The 16,152-nt window shown below is 36.2% G+C and overlaps 1 protein-coding gene across 2 annotated transcripts in view; it reads left to right on the top strand.

Annotated features, from left to right (window-relative positions):
• Nucleotides 1–16,152, top strand: part of Gnai1 (G protein subunit alpha i1) — an 82,904-nt gene that overhangs the window by 41,316 nt on the left and 25,436 nt on the right. For both annotated transcript variants that reach the window (XM_005340665.5, XM_078040141.1), the window contains exons 2-3: nucleotides 11,032–11,074; nucleotides 11,167–11,308. In XM_005340665.5, the coding sequence (XP_005340722.1) occupies nucleotides 11,032–11,074; nucleotides 11,167–11,308 (185 nt within the window). The remainder of the gene's footprint in view (nucleotides 1–11,031; nucleotides 11,075–11,166; nucleotides 11,309–16,152) is intronic.

The following is a 16,152-nucleotide window of genomic DNA, read 5'->3' as shown; positions in this document are numbered from 1 at the left end:
AGCAGGAATAAAGACAGAAACATCAAATTGTACTACTATTACTGTAATTTTTTTCACTACTTCGTACCTGTGGTTTAAAGAAAAATAGCAGAGGCAGGAAAAATTAAGCACACATCTCTTTAGTATTCTGCATGATCAAATAGGAAGTGCACCTGAAGTACTCCTGCTAAATACCAAAGCATGGTAGTTTTCCTGAGGAGAGAGGTTGTATGATGAGTTGTGAACTGGTAATTATCCTTTTATTGGGAAACTGATTTTACTTGAAAGGATGGCAAGCTGTGGTTAGTCTGACTTGGGGTTTTGGCAGCATTAGCCTTTCACTCTGAAGAAAACAGCTAACAGTATATGTGTCAGTAGTGAAATAAGCTTTCAAGAAAAAAAGGAAAAAATTAACACACACACACACACACAAAACCTCTCTGCCACTGGAATCTTGAAGTCTTCCCAAGATTTTAAGCCTTTTCTGATGAGATTTTGGGTAACATTAAAAAGACAACTTAAATATACATATATGTGTGTGTATATAGTAATATCATGGGCTGTGTCAATATTTAGCTCTGCATAACTCAGTGAATCAATTTCTAAAACAGACATTAACAAAATGTCTATTTCAATATAAGATAGACCAGTGGATTTAATGTACTGAAGTATGAAAAGTTTATAGAAATGGTTCAGATTTCACATAGCAACACTTTAGGATGGTACCCCCTTTTTCACATTTCGGTATAGAATCAAAGACTATTCTTGGTTATCTATAAGTGCTGTTAAAATACTTGTACTTTATTATATAATTGTGTGGAAATGAATTTTCTTGGTATACTTCAGCCAAAGTAATGTACTATGACATATGAAGTGCAGAAGTAGATATGAGAATCCAGATGTCTTTTATTAAGCAGTGTGCAAAAAAAAAAGTAAAATAATGCTACTTGTTAGTTGTATATTTGGGGGTGAAGGAAGGAAAAATCTAATTTTTTAATAAAATAATGTTTTGGTTTTTAATATCTAGTCAGCAACTTAATGAATATATTTTGGTCGCTAATAAAAATAGGATGTGGTCCTCAATGTTTTTCTTGCCTCAAAATCATTTGGAGGGATTTTAAGTTACAGATTTCTAGACCCTATTTCCAGAGTTTCTAAGTAAGTTTTGGCTTGTTCTAACAAATTACAGATGCTGTGATACTGCTACCATGCTTTTATAAGAATCCCTATTATATCTGTTTCATTGGATTTGTTAGACTAACCTGCTTTAGATGCCATTTGGAGAAAGAAAAAAAGGATTTGAAATTTCAAAGTAGTACAGTTTTAAAGACAATGGCTAGAAGTGTGCTTAGTTACCAGAAATTTGGGAATTAATTAAAAGTGACACAGAACAGTTGGGAACCTGTTAGAATCGTGGGTGCTGGCAAAAGATAGAAGATTCCTAGTTCATATGCAAGAAGTACTTCAGTACAGTCATTATAGTCTCCAGAGTCAGCATTTGTGGAGTTGTAACAAGCCTCAGTTCTCTGATGGTAACATGAGAGAACCATGTGATGGCTACACGAGCATTAGGTTGTATTATAGTTGAGGAGTCCTGAACTAGGGAGTTCCTCATTTTCTTTTTATATAATGCACAGTAAGTCAGCCTGACCTTTGTTCTGGAGGATGCATTACATTTATTATACTGGACAGTAAACAAACCTTCCTCTGCTCCAGTGGAACACAGTATCTCTATCTCCCAAGGCTGTTCTCTACACACACACTCTTCTGAGGAAATTGTGAACATAGGCAGCCAGTCCTCTGCTCACACATGTTCACAGATGCAAGAGGCCCATCAAAAATTGTAATTTGACCTAAGAAAAGCTGGTAGTATATATCTGTGGCTTATTTACCAGTCCTTAATAGTAAATAGCTTAGCAAAAGCAAGAACAGTTAGACTTTCGACAGAGTGATGCATATGCTCCCCAATGAAGTAAACATATCCGTCTTGAATGATTCTAAATTATTTTCATAAATGTGTAAACTGTCATAGGGAGCAAATTTAAAAAGTAAAAGTAATCTTAAAGTTAGCAACAGTGAATTGCACTTGCAGTTTGAGTCTTTTTTGGCATACCACTTCTACAGTTGACTTCTAATGACTAATTTTCCCACATCTTTCCACTATGTAAACTACTGTAGCTCTGATTTGTGAAGTGTGTAGTGATTATCATTTGATCTTCACTTGGTGCAAATGCATCATTAACCTCTTTTGTTGTTCCCTCATTATCTCAGGATAATTAAAGTAATACTACTTGGCACAGGGTTAGTCCATGACTCTTGGGTCCACAGGACAGAAACAAATTCATATCTGGTTCTCACAAATTGGAAATCAAGGTGGGCTTGTTCCTTGATTATGACTCCAGTCATAGATTTCCTGCCTTGCCCATGTCAGTTCTGGAACCTGAACTTAGGGATTCCCAGTTATTTTAATACCTATAATATATAGTAAATCTGCCTGACCTCAAAAGTGTCCCAAGCTGGATGGTAATTACATCTTCCCCAACTGTGATTTCATTGACAGGTGTAAGCAGTGCTGTCCAAATTCTCATCGAGCTTTCTCATAGCCCCTCAGTGCCACTTTCCTGTTTGGGCCTCATCTTTTAATATTGTTTTCTGTGACTTGATAATGCAAAATGGTGTTTGTGGGCCATTTTTCACATCATACTTTTAGCACTGTGATCTTTCTTGATAACTTTCACATAGAGACCAGATAAGGAATCTGGTTGGTTCCTTATTGTCCTTCTTTTCTTGGGAATAGGGGGAGGAATTTGCTGTATCCAAAAGTGATTTGTGTGTGTGTGTCTGTGTGTGTGTGTGTGTGTGTGTGTGTGTGTGAGAGAGAGAGAGAGAGAGAGAGAGAGTAGTTTTACACATCCTAGTTCATAAAATGTATTGTTTAATGGTTGATAAAAGACCCATAAGCATAAAGAATTTCACTCCCAGTGACATATTCCTGTGGTCCAGCTGGAGATGCAGCTGTTGTCTTCGGTGGTCAAAAGTCAGGTGATTGATAACCAGATCAGACAGAGTTGTGCATAGGAGGGTCCCTAAGGCATACTGTTGACACTTCTTAAGGATCTTAATGTATCCATAAATACACATCAATACATATTTATGTCTGTCTATCTCTCTATCTCTCTCTCTCTCTCTCTATATATATATATAACATAAGTATCTATAAATACAAACTCAGATATAGATGTTAACATTGTGTGACTGTTGGATATGTGAAGTCATCTAGGTGACTCAGTTTCTCATTTTTATTCCTATACAAATAAAAACACTGAATTAAAAATTGATGCAGAAAATTTTGGACTACCACCATTGTGTTCTTCAGTTCCATTCTTCCTCACCCTCATCTTCTGGTTCTGCAGACCCTAATTGTAGAGAAACATTGGTCTACCAGTTAGGGTTACTGAATCATGACTATTAAGGCTGCCAGAATGGAGCTTCAAGCGCTACACATTTTTTCTTTATAAAATTGTCCTGTCTTTCTAGGAGTCTTGTGTACACATTTGTTCTTTTTCTTTTCCAAATAATAACCACGTTAACTTTATTCTTCCACAGTTCTGGAGGATAAAGTTCCAAAATTAAGCTGTCAACACACACACATCCTCACACTTTATTTATACACTTATCTGTCTTCAAATATTTAGATTGATTTCATTTTTTAACTATTATAAATGCAAACATATTTTTTGAACATTGATTTTATTACTTTTGTGTACATTCATTCTTAATATGTATGAAGGTATTATACCTATCTTAGGCATGAATGACTTAGCATGTCATTTTGTGAGGAGTTAAGATTGAGGAAAGTGGATCATCTTGAGGATATAGATTTGGGGGTTTATGAGTATTGTCAGATTATTCTTATATCCAAGAATTTCAGGTATATCACTCATACACGTACGTGTATGTGTATACATACATATCCGTATACATGTGTTTATTTAAATATAAGTTTTAAGCTTCTTATAGCTAAATAAAAAGATTCTAGATTATTCCCCTGCTTGAGCATTACAATTAAAAACAAAATCTTCTCTCATCCTAGAAATCCTCTTCATGAAAGTAATAGAGAATGAAAACATTTATATTATTGAATAAACATTACATCAGAAGGTGGTGTGACTTCTAGGCAACTTGCTAAGAGATTGTAAAGACAGAAAGTATCTCGCCCTTTGAATAGCCAACCTCGTACAACCTGTTACATACCTGTTGACAACATGAACAGTAACAGCCCTTAGATAGGAGAACTTGACCCCACCTTTTGTCACACATGCTCGTCCTAAGCATCCTATACCAGTTGGAGTGACCATCTGTGTTAGGCCAACTGGCCTCATCCATAGGGAAATAAGCTTCTGGTCTTGAGGAAAGGAGGTAATAAGCAATAGATTCCTACCCTCCCACAGACACTGAGTGATGGGTCCTTGTGTCTTTGAAGTTTATATTTCAAAGAGGATTCCCAGGCCTTGATAAGGATACTCCACAAGCTAGCAAAAGGACTGCTTTGTTTTCAAAAGGACACACACACACACATATACATATTTATATTTCAAAGAGAGGAAAGCTACTCCTAATTATAGTCTTCCTAAAGTAAATGCTCTAAAGAAAAGGAGGGGGGGAATCTTTTTCCTTACTTTTAACTGGAAGAATTAAACCTCTTATTTTTAATTTTTATTTCCTATTATACCCATTATGCCTTTATTTGCTTGTCTCTTAAATAAAAATAACTTGATATTGCTATTCTTATAGAAGAACTATGATAAATAGAAATGACTTTAAATGCACTTGTAATTTAGTAATCTATTCCATTTAAACTAAATTAAAATTTAGTTTGATTTAGTGTAAATATTTAAAGTTGTTAAAATCTATATGAATAATTAGAATTTGATGAAGGAAAGTAGTGGTGTCAGGAAAATTCAAATTATTTGACTAAATCACCATGTTAAATGTGATACTAGGCAGAGAATTGGACAAAGGATGTTCTTTAAAAAATTAATGTATTTGTTTTTAAGGTCAGTGTTTTTTGTTGTTGTTGTTGTTGTTGTTTGGTTGGTTGGTTTTGTTTTTAACCTTTGCCATCAATTAAAATGTTAAAGCCTTTTAGTAAAATCAGGGACAGAGACACTATTTGACAGTCATCTTTATAGTAATAAATTGTATACCTCTATTCAATGAATTGAGATCTAGCTTGATTTGTTTTTCATTTTCCCTCTCCCTCTGCCTTCCCTTGTCCTCCCTCTCCACATTTCCCTTTTACTGATCCCATTAGTAGGCGGTGCCTCTGGGACCCCAAACTGCAGATGTGTTCCCTCTTGGTGTTACTGTGCTGTCTCCTGTGCCCTTCCAGCATCTGTGCGTGCAGTTGTGTTTGTTTTGCTGAGCTCCACTTCACACACCTGCTGGGCTGCACATTTGCTCTCAGAGGCGGAATTTTCTCAGCTACTTCCTCCTCCAAGGAGGGAGGGCTCCTTAGTGCTCTCCCTTAGGGCTTTATAGCCACAGACCTGTTAGGAGCATACGTCCACATTCTCAGCCTCTGGGAGCCTCAGGCCTCCCTTCCTCTCCTCTGAAGGCTACCTCATTCCATAGTGATTAGCTTTATAGGCCATATAGTCATCTTGACTGGTCGGCCCTTATGATCCCGTGTTCACACACTTTGATCTTTCCTAACTGATACATGCTGTGTAAGGATTTCTTGCTTCTTCTTGAAGTTGCTATTGGTGGGGTGGGAACATTTTTTATGCCGCTCAGGATTTAAGGAAAGAGTATTAGATTAGCCTCCTGGCTGAGTACTGAGTACTTTCTGGAAAGAGGTACCCCTTTTTCTCTGCCCCTGTCCCTATACCATCCCTTCATAGATTTTTTTTTTAATTGCTTCCTGCCAGTCATATGACAGTTCCAACTGTGATTGTGGAAAACAATCTTTGAACTCTTTCCTAAGTGCTCTATGGAAAGCCCATCTGTGTTAAGCATGTTGAACCTTTTACCATGCAGCGTTTCTAATTTTCCTGTTAGGAATCTCTCCATATGGAAGTGAGAAAACAAATTACATAAATTGCTAAGCTTGGAGAGGTTTTTGCAGGGTGTCTGCCTCTGGCTATCTATTCCACAGAGTACTTCCTCATTAGTAAAAAAGAAAGTAGGAACCCAGTTAATAAGACTGGTATTTCTTTTCTTTAATGTTAAGCCAATTTCAGAATTTTTGAACCATAAGTCACAGACTGGATGCTTATTGCAACATAAGCTAAGAGTCCCATGTTGTCAGTTATTTTAAAGAAATATAAAGCAAATAGGAATTTAAAGGTAATATCTAATCTCAGAAGATTTTACTTTTTTCTCAGGTTTAAAACTTATCAGTGTACACATAGTTTAACTGGGAACAGCGTAGTTCTTTACAATTTCTGATTTCCCACGCTGTGTAGCTCAAACCTCTTGAGCTTATTTCTCTCAAACATTTCTCTGGGCTTCCAAGTGATTTCACTAGAAGGGTGGACTATTCATTGGGGCTCCTGGTGGCTGTGGAATCATCACCCTCTGTACGGGTCCTAGGAACTGACATGCTCCCTCCCAGCATGGCAGCTGCTGACTCAGCATTCAGTACTCCAAAAACTGGTGGCCACTTGAAGACAACCCTACTGGAAACTGCCCGCCCTTGCAGGCTTGGTGGACTGCCCCTTGCTTAGAGAGATGTGTGAGCCATAATGCCTGCGATTGTGCTGTGTCCAGAGCCAACTACACTGTGGTTGATTAATAAATAATGGGTTGTTTATCTTGGAATTGTTTATATTGGCAGATGCTCTGAAAGATTCAAAAGCTGTCTGTAAGTGAAGAATGCCCTTTATTGTTTATTCAGTGCCTAATTTTCTATTTAATGTGAGGGTATCTTGGGTGAATTTCTTGAATATCAGACCACAAGTAAATATTCTGCAGTTTTTGCCTCAAATTTTTCAGAGGCCAAGGAACTACAACCTGTGGCTGCAAATCGTCTCCGAGGCCTCTGATGTTTTGTGTATATATGTGTGTGTGTGTGTGTGTGTGTGTGTGTGTGTGTGTGTGTGTCTGTCTGTCTGTCTAAATGTATGTTGGCATGTGTGTCTGTGGCTCCAGGGAGAAAGGGGGCAAAAGGAAAGAGGAAGCCTGGAGTGTTACCATCTAGTTTTGTCCATCACAAATAGCTGAAATAAACTTAAGAGCATTTCTGTTTGGTTGACTGTGTCTAGCACAAGATAGCAGCTGAGAAATCAGATAGGAATGTGTGCACAGTGAAAGGCAGCAAGCATCATGTGTGGAGTGGATCGGAGGGTTGACACAGGGGATAGAGGATCACCAGGTGACAAGAGGAAGAGAGAAAGTGTATTTAGTCATGGGAAACGATATTTTTGAAGGCTTGTTGCATGGCCAGCAGCAGTGCTCAGTAATGCTTAACATAAAACACTGTAGGAATGGCTGGGGAAATGGGGCTCAGGTGATGAAAATCCTGAGTTCTGTCCCTCAAACAGTAATAAATTCCTGCAGGGTGTGTACCTGTGGCAACAGGCTCATCCTGTCTTACCTTTGTCCGTCTCTGCTCAGATGTTCTCAATATCCACCAATTGAGAGGTTTGACATATTGGTCTAATTTAATATAAAGATAGCAGTTACTGTTAAGTGGGAAGGAAGGGTATTTAAGAGGACACTGACTTTGTAAGTGGTCATTTCATTAGTAATATTTTTATGTGAGAGTAGTACAATGGGAGGGACTCATCATAAAGAGACCCTGCATGTGTAAAGAGTGAAGGAGTTTTGAGAAAGGCTTTTTGACTTGTGTGAAAGGAAGATGAAAAAACCCGGTGGACTTTTTGTCTAACATACCATTGCATCCCCCCAGTGTTCACTGTGTTAGGTGTTCAGGGGTGCTGGTTGAACATAATTGCATAAGACAGAGCTGTAGTGACATGTTTTAAACCTTTTAAAAAATTTATTGATTTTAATGAGGTATATATGACAGCAGAATGCATTTTGATTCATCATACACAATTGCAGCACAACTTTTCATTTCTCTGGTTGTACACGATGTAGTGTCGCACCATATGTGCAGTCATACATGCACCTAGGGTAATGATGTCCATCTCATTCCACCATCTTTCCTGCTGCCATGCCCCTTCCCTCTTCTCCCTCCTCTTTGCCCAATCACAATTTCTCCATTTTCCCCATGACCCTCTGCCATTACAGATCAGCACCCACTTATCAGAGACAACATCTGGCCTTTGGTGTTTTGGGATTGGCTTACTTCACTTACCATGATATTCTCCAACTCCATCCATTTACCTGCAAATGCCATGCTTTTATCCTCTTTTAATGCTGAGTCATATTCCATTGTGTATGTATACCACAGGTTCTTTATCCATTCATTTATTGAAGGGTATCTAGGTTGATTCCACAGTTTAGCCATTGTGAATTGTGCTGCTATAAACATTGATGTGGCTGTGTCCCTGTAGTATACTGTTTTTAAGTTCTTTGGGTATAGTCTGAAGAGGAGAGGGATAGCTGGGTCAAATAGTGATTCCATTCCAAGTTTTCTAGGAATCTCCATACTGCTTTCCAGAGTGGTTACACCCATTTGCAGTCCTACCAGTAATGCATGAGTGTGCCTTTTCCCCCACATCCTTGCCAACCTTATTTGTTGTCTGTATTCTTGATAACTGCCATTCTGACTGGCGTTAGATGAAATCTTATAGTACTTTTGATCTACATTTCTCTAATTACTACAGATGTTGAACATTTTTTCATATATTTGTTGATCAAAAGTATATCTTCTTTTGAGAAGTGTCTGTTCAGCTCTTTACCCCATTTATTGATTGGGTTGTTTTTTTTTTTTTTAATGCTAAGATTTTTTTTAGTTCTTTATATATCCAGGAGATTAGTGCTCTATCTGATATGCCTGTGGCAAAATTTGCTCCCAGAATGTAGGCTCTTTCTTCATCATACTGATTGGTTCTTTTGCTGAGAAGAAGCTTTTTAGTTTGAGTCCATTCCATTTATTAATTGTTGATTTTATTTCTTGTGCTTTAGAAGTCTTGTTAAGAAAGTCAGGGCCTAGGGGCTGGGGATGTGGCTCAAGCAGTAGCGCGCTCACCTGGCGTGCATGCGGCCCGGGTCCGATCCTCAGCACCACATACAAACAAAGATGTTGTATCCTCCGAAAACTGAAAAATAAATATTAAAAAATTCTCCCTCTCCCTCCCTCCCTCTCTCTCAAAAAAAAAAAAAAAAAAAAAGTCAGGGCCTAATCTGACATGATGATTTGGGTCTTCTTTTTTCTCTGTAAGGCTCAGGGTCTCTTGAATAATTCCTAGGTCCTTAATCTACTTTGAGTTGAATTTTCTGCATGGTGAGACAGGTTTATTTTCATTTTGCTGCATTTGGATTTCCAGTTCTCTCTTACCATTTGTTGAAGAGACTGTCTTTAATCCAATGTATGTTTTTGGCGCCTTTGTCCTGTATCTCATATAACTTTGTTCAGTTATCTCATATAACTGTATTTATGTGAATTTGACTTTGTGTCTTCTGTTCTCTGCCATTGGTCTACATGTCTATTTTGGTGCCAATACCATGATGTTTTTATTACTAGAACTTTGTAGTATATTTTAAGTACTGGTATTGTGATGCCTCCTCCTTTACTCTTGTTGCTGAGGATTGCTTTGGCAATTTTGGTTCTCTTCTTTTTCTAAATGAATTTCATGATTGCTTTCTCTATTTCTATAAGGGATGGTGATGGGATTTTAATTGGAATCACATTGAATCTGTATAGCATGTTGGGTAGTATGGCCATTTTGACAATATTCATTTTGCCTATCCAAGAGCATGAAAGATCTTTCCAACTTCTAAGGTCTTCTTCAATTTCTTTCTTTAATGTTCTGTAGTTTTCATTGTAGAGGTCTTTCATCTCTTTTATTGATTCCCAAGCATTTTATTTATTTATTTATTTTTTGAGGCTCTTGTGAATGGGGTAGTTTTCCTAATTTCTCTTTCAGAGGATTCATCACTGATATATAGAAATGCATTTGATTTATGGGTATTGATTTTATATTCTGCTACTTTACTGAATTTATTAATTAATTCTAAAAGTTTTTTGGTAGAGTTTTGGATCCTCTAAATATAGAATCATGTCATCAGCAAATAATAATTTGAGTTCTTCTTTTCCTATTTGTGTTTTAAACTTTGTATGCACTTTCTCAGTACTGCTGCCATTCTACTTCACAAGAGCCAAAATTTAAAACCAATTGGCCAAGCAGTGAAAACATCTGCTGATATGGACTAAAACCTAGAATGAAACTCATTTATAGTGCTTCAGTTTTAATAAAAGATGGAACTTGTTAGAGCTTTAGAAGATATACACAAACAACAATGAAAGGATTTTTTCAATTGAGTTTATTGAATTTGAGTATATTATGAAGAAAGAGACAATAGGACTTGCATCTGAAAAAGTTTCCATATATTTTGAATTAATAAAGCTCACTTATTTTTTTAAATAGATCTTATAGTGTATTTTTAAGGTATACTACATGGCACATAACTAAGTCTCTCAAACACACACACCGAGTCTCAAATGGTTAATACAGTTGAAATTAATATTTCTATCAGCTTATCTAACCAATACATTTTTCTCCCATGCCAACAACAGCTATAATTCACTTATTTGACCCAAATTCTCAATATGGGGATGGGTATTTATAGTGGTTAAAGCGCTTGCTCAACATGCACAAGGCCCTGACTTGGTCCCCAGCACCACAAAAGCAAAAACAAAACAAATTTCTAATAAAATAGAAAGAAATCCCAAATATACTACTACACTATTATGAACTATAGTACTCATGTTGTATAGTGGGTCTTACACTTGTTCATCCTATGGAGTTGCTGCTTTGTATCTCATTTTCTTAAGAGACCCATAGTGTACATGTGTGTTCTGGGAGTTGGATTTACTTAGGTTGAAAGTTACAATTAGAAATTCTTTATTTTGTTTTTTAGGTGCTGGTGAATCAGGAAAAAGTACAATAGTGAAGCAGATGAAGTAAGTAGATTTAAAACATGGAAATTTTTTTTTATGTTTTAAGTATACCCTTCATCAAAGAAAGTGCTTTTTCTTTGCTTTCATTTCATTAGAATTATCCATGAAGCTGGCTACTCAGAGGAGGAATGTAAGCAGTACAGAGCAGTGGTCTACAGTAACACCATCCAGTCGATCATTGCCATCATTAGGGCCATGGGGCGGTTGAAGATAGACTTTGGTGACTCGGCTCGGGCGGTAAGTTATTTTATTGCAGTAGGCTTGATAAGTAAAAAGAATAACTTGTTAACTAATCAGGACTCTTTTATACAAGGAGTCAAAAGGATAGACGTGAGTCAGGAACTTTAGAAGTGAGTGAAATGAACATACACAGTATAGTTTATTCTCTCCTTCATGGTTACACTTACCTTATCCATCAGGTAATTGGGATAATTCAATAATTATTATTGATGTAATACTTTCTATATAACATGTATCAAGTACCTCTGTTTTTGTATTCATTGGTTTTCTATTACTGTAAAAAATACCTGGTGTAATCAACTTAAAAGGAGAACATGTCTCTTTTGCCTCACAGTTTCAGAGATTTTAGCCCTTGTATGATTGGCCTGTTGCTTTGGGCCTATAGTGAGGAAATACATCGTGGTGGTAGCAGGTAGCCAAGGAAGCTACTCACCTCTTGGCAGCCAAGAAGTGAAAAGAGAGAGAAGAAAAGATCAGTCTTCCATGATCCTATTTAAGGGCGTGCCTCCAGTAACCTAAGACCTCCCATTAGGCCCTACCTCCCAATTGTTCCACCACCTCCAAATAGCCCCATGGGCAGGGTTCCAGGCCTTAAGCACATGTGGCTTTAGGGGACATTTCAGATACAATCTGTAGCAGTCCCCATAACAATATTTTTGTAGTTAATACATTGTAAACTGCTTACACTAACACTATTTAAAATCTGTTCTTATAATTTAGAATTCTGAAATGACCTACTTATTCGTATTCATGCCCAGACTGCAAAGAAATCTAATCTTGAATAATGAAAACAGTGCAAAAGTTTGCTTATCTTTGCAATAGGAAAGTATTGGCCACTAAAAAACATGTATCAAATTTAAGAGCTAAAGCGGACCTTTGAAGACAAGCTAGTTTCACTCCTTTATTTTCCTAGTAAAGAAAAACTGAAACCTAGAAAATATTACAATCTAGAATGATCAAGGCTCTGTGCCTGTGCTTCTTTCTTTGACCCAGTAATTTGTTTTCAGTTTGATTCAAAGCAATATTGGTTGGTACTGTCCACAAAACATTGTTTTTCCCCAGCTCCCATTTGATTGTTTGCTATTTGAGTACTTTACTGATTCTTTTTTAATAACTGTTATAAAACTTGATGAAAAACCTTTAACTGAAGCTTAGCTCTTTTTTTGCACAAAGTATGTATATTATTAATAATACTGTGCTGCTTTTTAATAGTTCTTTTATCTTTTTATGTTGTGTGTGTGCGCACACGAGCACACACATACGTCTCCTTACTAATACCATGAAGATTTTCTGCATAGAGACTATAACTTTCTGTCTTTCAGTTTGTTGTTATTGTTGTTTACTTTTAACATCCAGGGAAATTCATGCTTAATAAGAAAGGAAAATGAATAAAACCCATATTAGGAAATATAGGTTAGAGAAATCTAAAATAAACCGGGCTTGATTATGAGTTACTTTAAAATTTTCTTATAAATTACTGTTTTTCCTTTTAAACAAAAATTTTAAAGGCTTTAGCATGTTAATTAAAATTTTCATGTAGATTTTAAGATCCTTTTTAAGACCAAATTTTATTTTTTGAAATTTATGACATTGTCGTTAGATATGTATACATAGTAATATTGGTACTATAATGAAATAAATTAACTTACATATCATCTCACACTGAGTGTGTGTTGGGGGTGGGGGAGGCATCTACAATCTTGTTTAACAAAAATCCCTTTCAGTTTAATTAGCTATACTCCTCATGTTGTCAAAAAGAAAGAGATAACAGATTTTGATGAGAATGTGGAAAAGAGGGAACCCTAGTGCACTCTTGGTAAGAATGCATATTGACTCATTCATTATGAAAACAGTAGGAAGTTTCCAAAGAAATTAAAAATAAAATTATGATCCATTTATCACTCTTCTGGGTATAAACTAAAAGGAGGCAAAATAACCACTTGATTATGGTATCTGCAGTTCTGTGTTCATTGCATTGTTTATTCAAAATAGCCAAGGTAGGGAAACAACCTGTCAGTGGACAAATAGGTAAAGAGAATGTGATGTGTGTACACATGTGGGGAGACTCACTCGAGCACACACACACACACACACACACACACACACACACACACACACACACACAACACACAATGGAATATTGTTCAGACTCCGAAAAGTTTTTTCCTCAACATGAATGAATCTGAAGGGTATTATTTAGTGAAATAAAGCTGGATACAGATAAAAATTTTGCCTGATTTCATTTACATGTAGAACTAAAACCAAGAAAAGTCATCTGTGCAGAATTAGAGAATAAAACAATGATCACCAGGGGCTGGGTGGTGGGGTGCAAGGGAAGGAGGAGACATAGGTCAAAGGGGACAAAGTAGGAGATGTGTAGGATGAAGGAATCTGGAGATACAAGGTACAATAGAGGACTGCAGGTCATTTAAAATAATGTATTCATTTATAATTTTTCATTCAACACATGTCCAGTAAACATGTGTTGAATGAACAAATGATAAGTGGATAAATTACAGATTGAGTAGTAGGGCAGTACATTGAATAATGTATCAGTATTCTGGACATATATTTCAAAAAAAATTCAGCAGAATTATGATTTATTAAAATAATCTTAAAATTTTAGAAATGTTAATCACACTTAACTTTTTAATCTTTATGTAAAAGGAGTACATATAAGGACTCTACTCTTAGATTAAGGAGAAAGAATTAATAAAATTTATACCAATTCCAGTTCCAATTATGGTATTTAAAACATTTTGTCAATAATGTATGTAGTATTCTGCATTCAAATCTTGTATGTGGCTATGAAAAAAAGATTTGTACCCTATAAGGTGGGAGCTAATGAAGGTTCAGTGCAAGGGCACTCTACCACTGAGCTGCATCACCAGTCCTTTTTTCCTTTTTTTTTGAGACAAGAGTTCTACTAAGTTGCCCAGTCTTGCTTTGAATTTGTAATCCTCTGACTCAGTTGAGTAGCTGGTTTATAGGTGTGTGCCACTATGCCTGGCTAGTGCAAGCAACTTTGAAAGAGGATTTTTTTTCATATTATTCTCTCAAGGAATATTATTTTCTTACACCTCCATCACCTTTTTAAAAAGTTAATTTCAGCTTAGTTTCAGGAATGACCAGGAATAATCCCTTACCATACCATGATACCTCACCATAAGCCTTTTCTTATCTTTTCTTTTTTAGTTGGTTTACCTGAGGTTTTGGAATCTAATATGGTCTGCTTTGCATCTGTTTCTTCCTCCTCTCAGACCTTACTTCTGTTGGCCTTTGTGGTCCCTATTAACTCATCCACACAGACACCTATCCTCACACTGTTTGTGATTTGACTCTTCCCTGTTGGGTTGCCTTGCCTTTACACACCTCTGAAGAACCACTAGGCCCTCAAAGTTATGTTCAGGGATGTGTAGATGGATTCACTTTGGACCGGAGGTGGGAAGGGAAGTTTGAGCTGGGTATTGAATCAGGAGTAAATAAGGAAAAAGCATTTAGCAAATAAGAAACAGTTTATTCACAGGCAGTCTGAATATATTCCTGTTTCTGAAGTATCAGTTCCTAAGTTGAAGGATAATCAGATATTGAATTCTGGTCAGTGCCATAGATTTGCTTTACAACCTTCTGCATTGTAACAGCTGTTTCTCCTGTTAACCTCTCTTAGTCTTCTTACATTGTTCTGTTAAATTGCTTGTCCTTTTCAAGTATGTGTGTGTGTGTGTGTGTGTGTGTGTGTGTGTGTGTATGGCAAATATTTTTTCCCGTGTTTATGAAAAACTTCTTGTTAGAGACCTGGGGTTTTATTTGTTTTTGTTTTTCAATCAATTCTAACTTCTGTGTTCCGTCTTCATAGAAAGATAGTCTTCATGTTACAATTATTTTTAAATTTTCATATTTTTCTAGAATGCCTAGTTTTGTTTTTTATATATATTGTTTTGTACACCTCCATTGGAATTGATTCTTGCCAGTAGCCATTTTGAAAATAATCATCCCATTTAGGTAAAAATGCTGCTTTAACTTTTGATTTGAACACCTTTTTTTCCCTACTGATAATTTGTTTTTTATTTACCCATCCAACTACTAGCTAAGTTAATTAACCTCTCTAAGCATGTTTCATTAGAAGAGAAATAATGATAACATCTAATTTGCAGGGTTGTTAGGAACAGACAAAAAGAATATAAAGTGTTTAACACATTCTTTGATCATAATAGATGCCCAATAAAATGTTTGTTGGTTGTTTTATTATTTACAAGTTTTATACAGTCATTATGGTCAGAATCACATTATTTTGATTTCTGTTGCTTCATAGGGTTAATTGGCAGCTAGCAGGTAAAAATCACCTCATTCTGTTGTTGTTTTTAACCAGATATGCTTTTAAGCATTTCTCTTCCATGTGAACTTGAGAATGAATTCTCCTCAACTCTCTTGAAAACAAAACATTTTAAAAACCCAGTTGATATTTCGATTGGAATTACATCTTAAATGTAGAGTGATTTGGTGAGAATTGGCTACAAAGGTGTAAAATTTTAAGAAATAATGATGACTAATGTGCTATGGTTTGCATCATATTTGGCAGTTAGGAGATTTGCAAAGCAGATTATACATTAGTTATTTAAAATGACAGAAAACAGTTTTTCAAGGCTGGCATAGAGCAATCAAATTTTATACCCAATGTCTTTTTACAAATCCCTTGAAATGAGGGTGGTTCTTTTGTGAATGATAACATATTGACAACATACTCTGTTATATTTCTAATATTGTTAAGCTGGAGGGTCATTAGTGTGCCTCAGGTACTGGTTACTTAGAACACTGTTGCACAAAATGTGGTCAATGGACCA

The sequence above is a fragment of the Ictidomys tridecemlineatus genome, chromosome 2 (assembly GCF_052094955.1).
Source record: "Ictidomys tridecemlineatus isolate mIctTri1 chromosome 2, mIctTri1.hap1, whole genome shotgun sequence".
Lineage (NCBI taxonomy): Eukaryota > Metazoa > Chordata > Mammalia > Rodentia > Sciuridae > Ictidomys > Ictidomys tridecemlineatus.
Note: the sequence above shows the minus strand (reverse complement) of the source record. Positions and strands in the feature narration are given on the sequence as shown.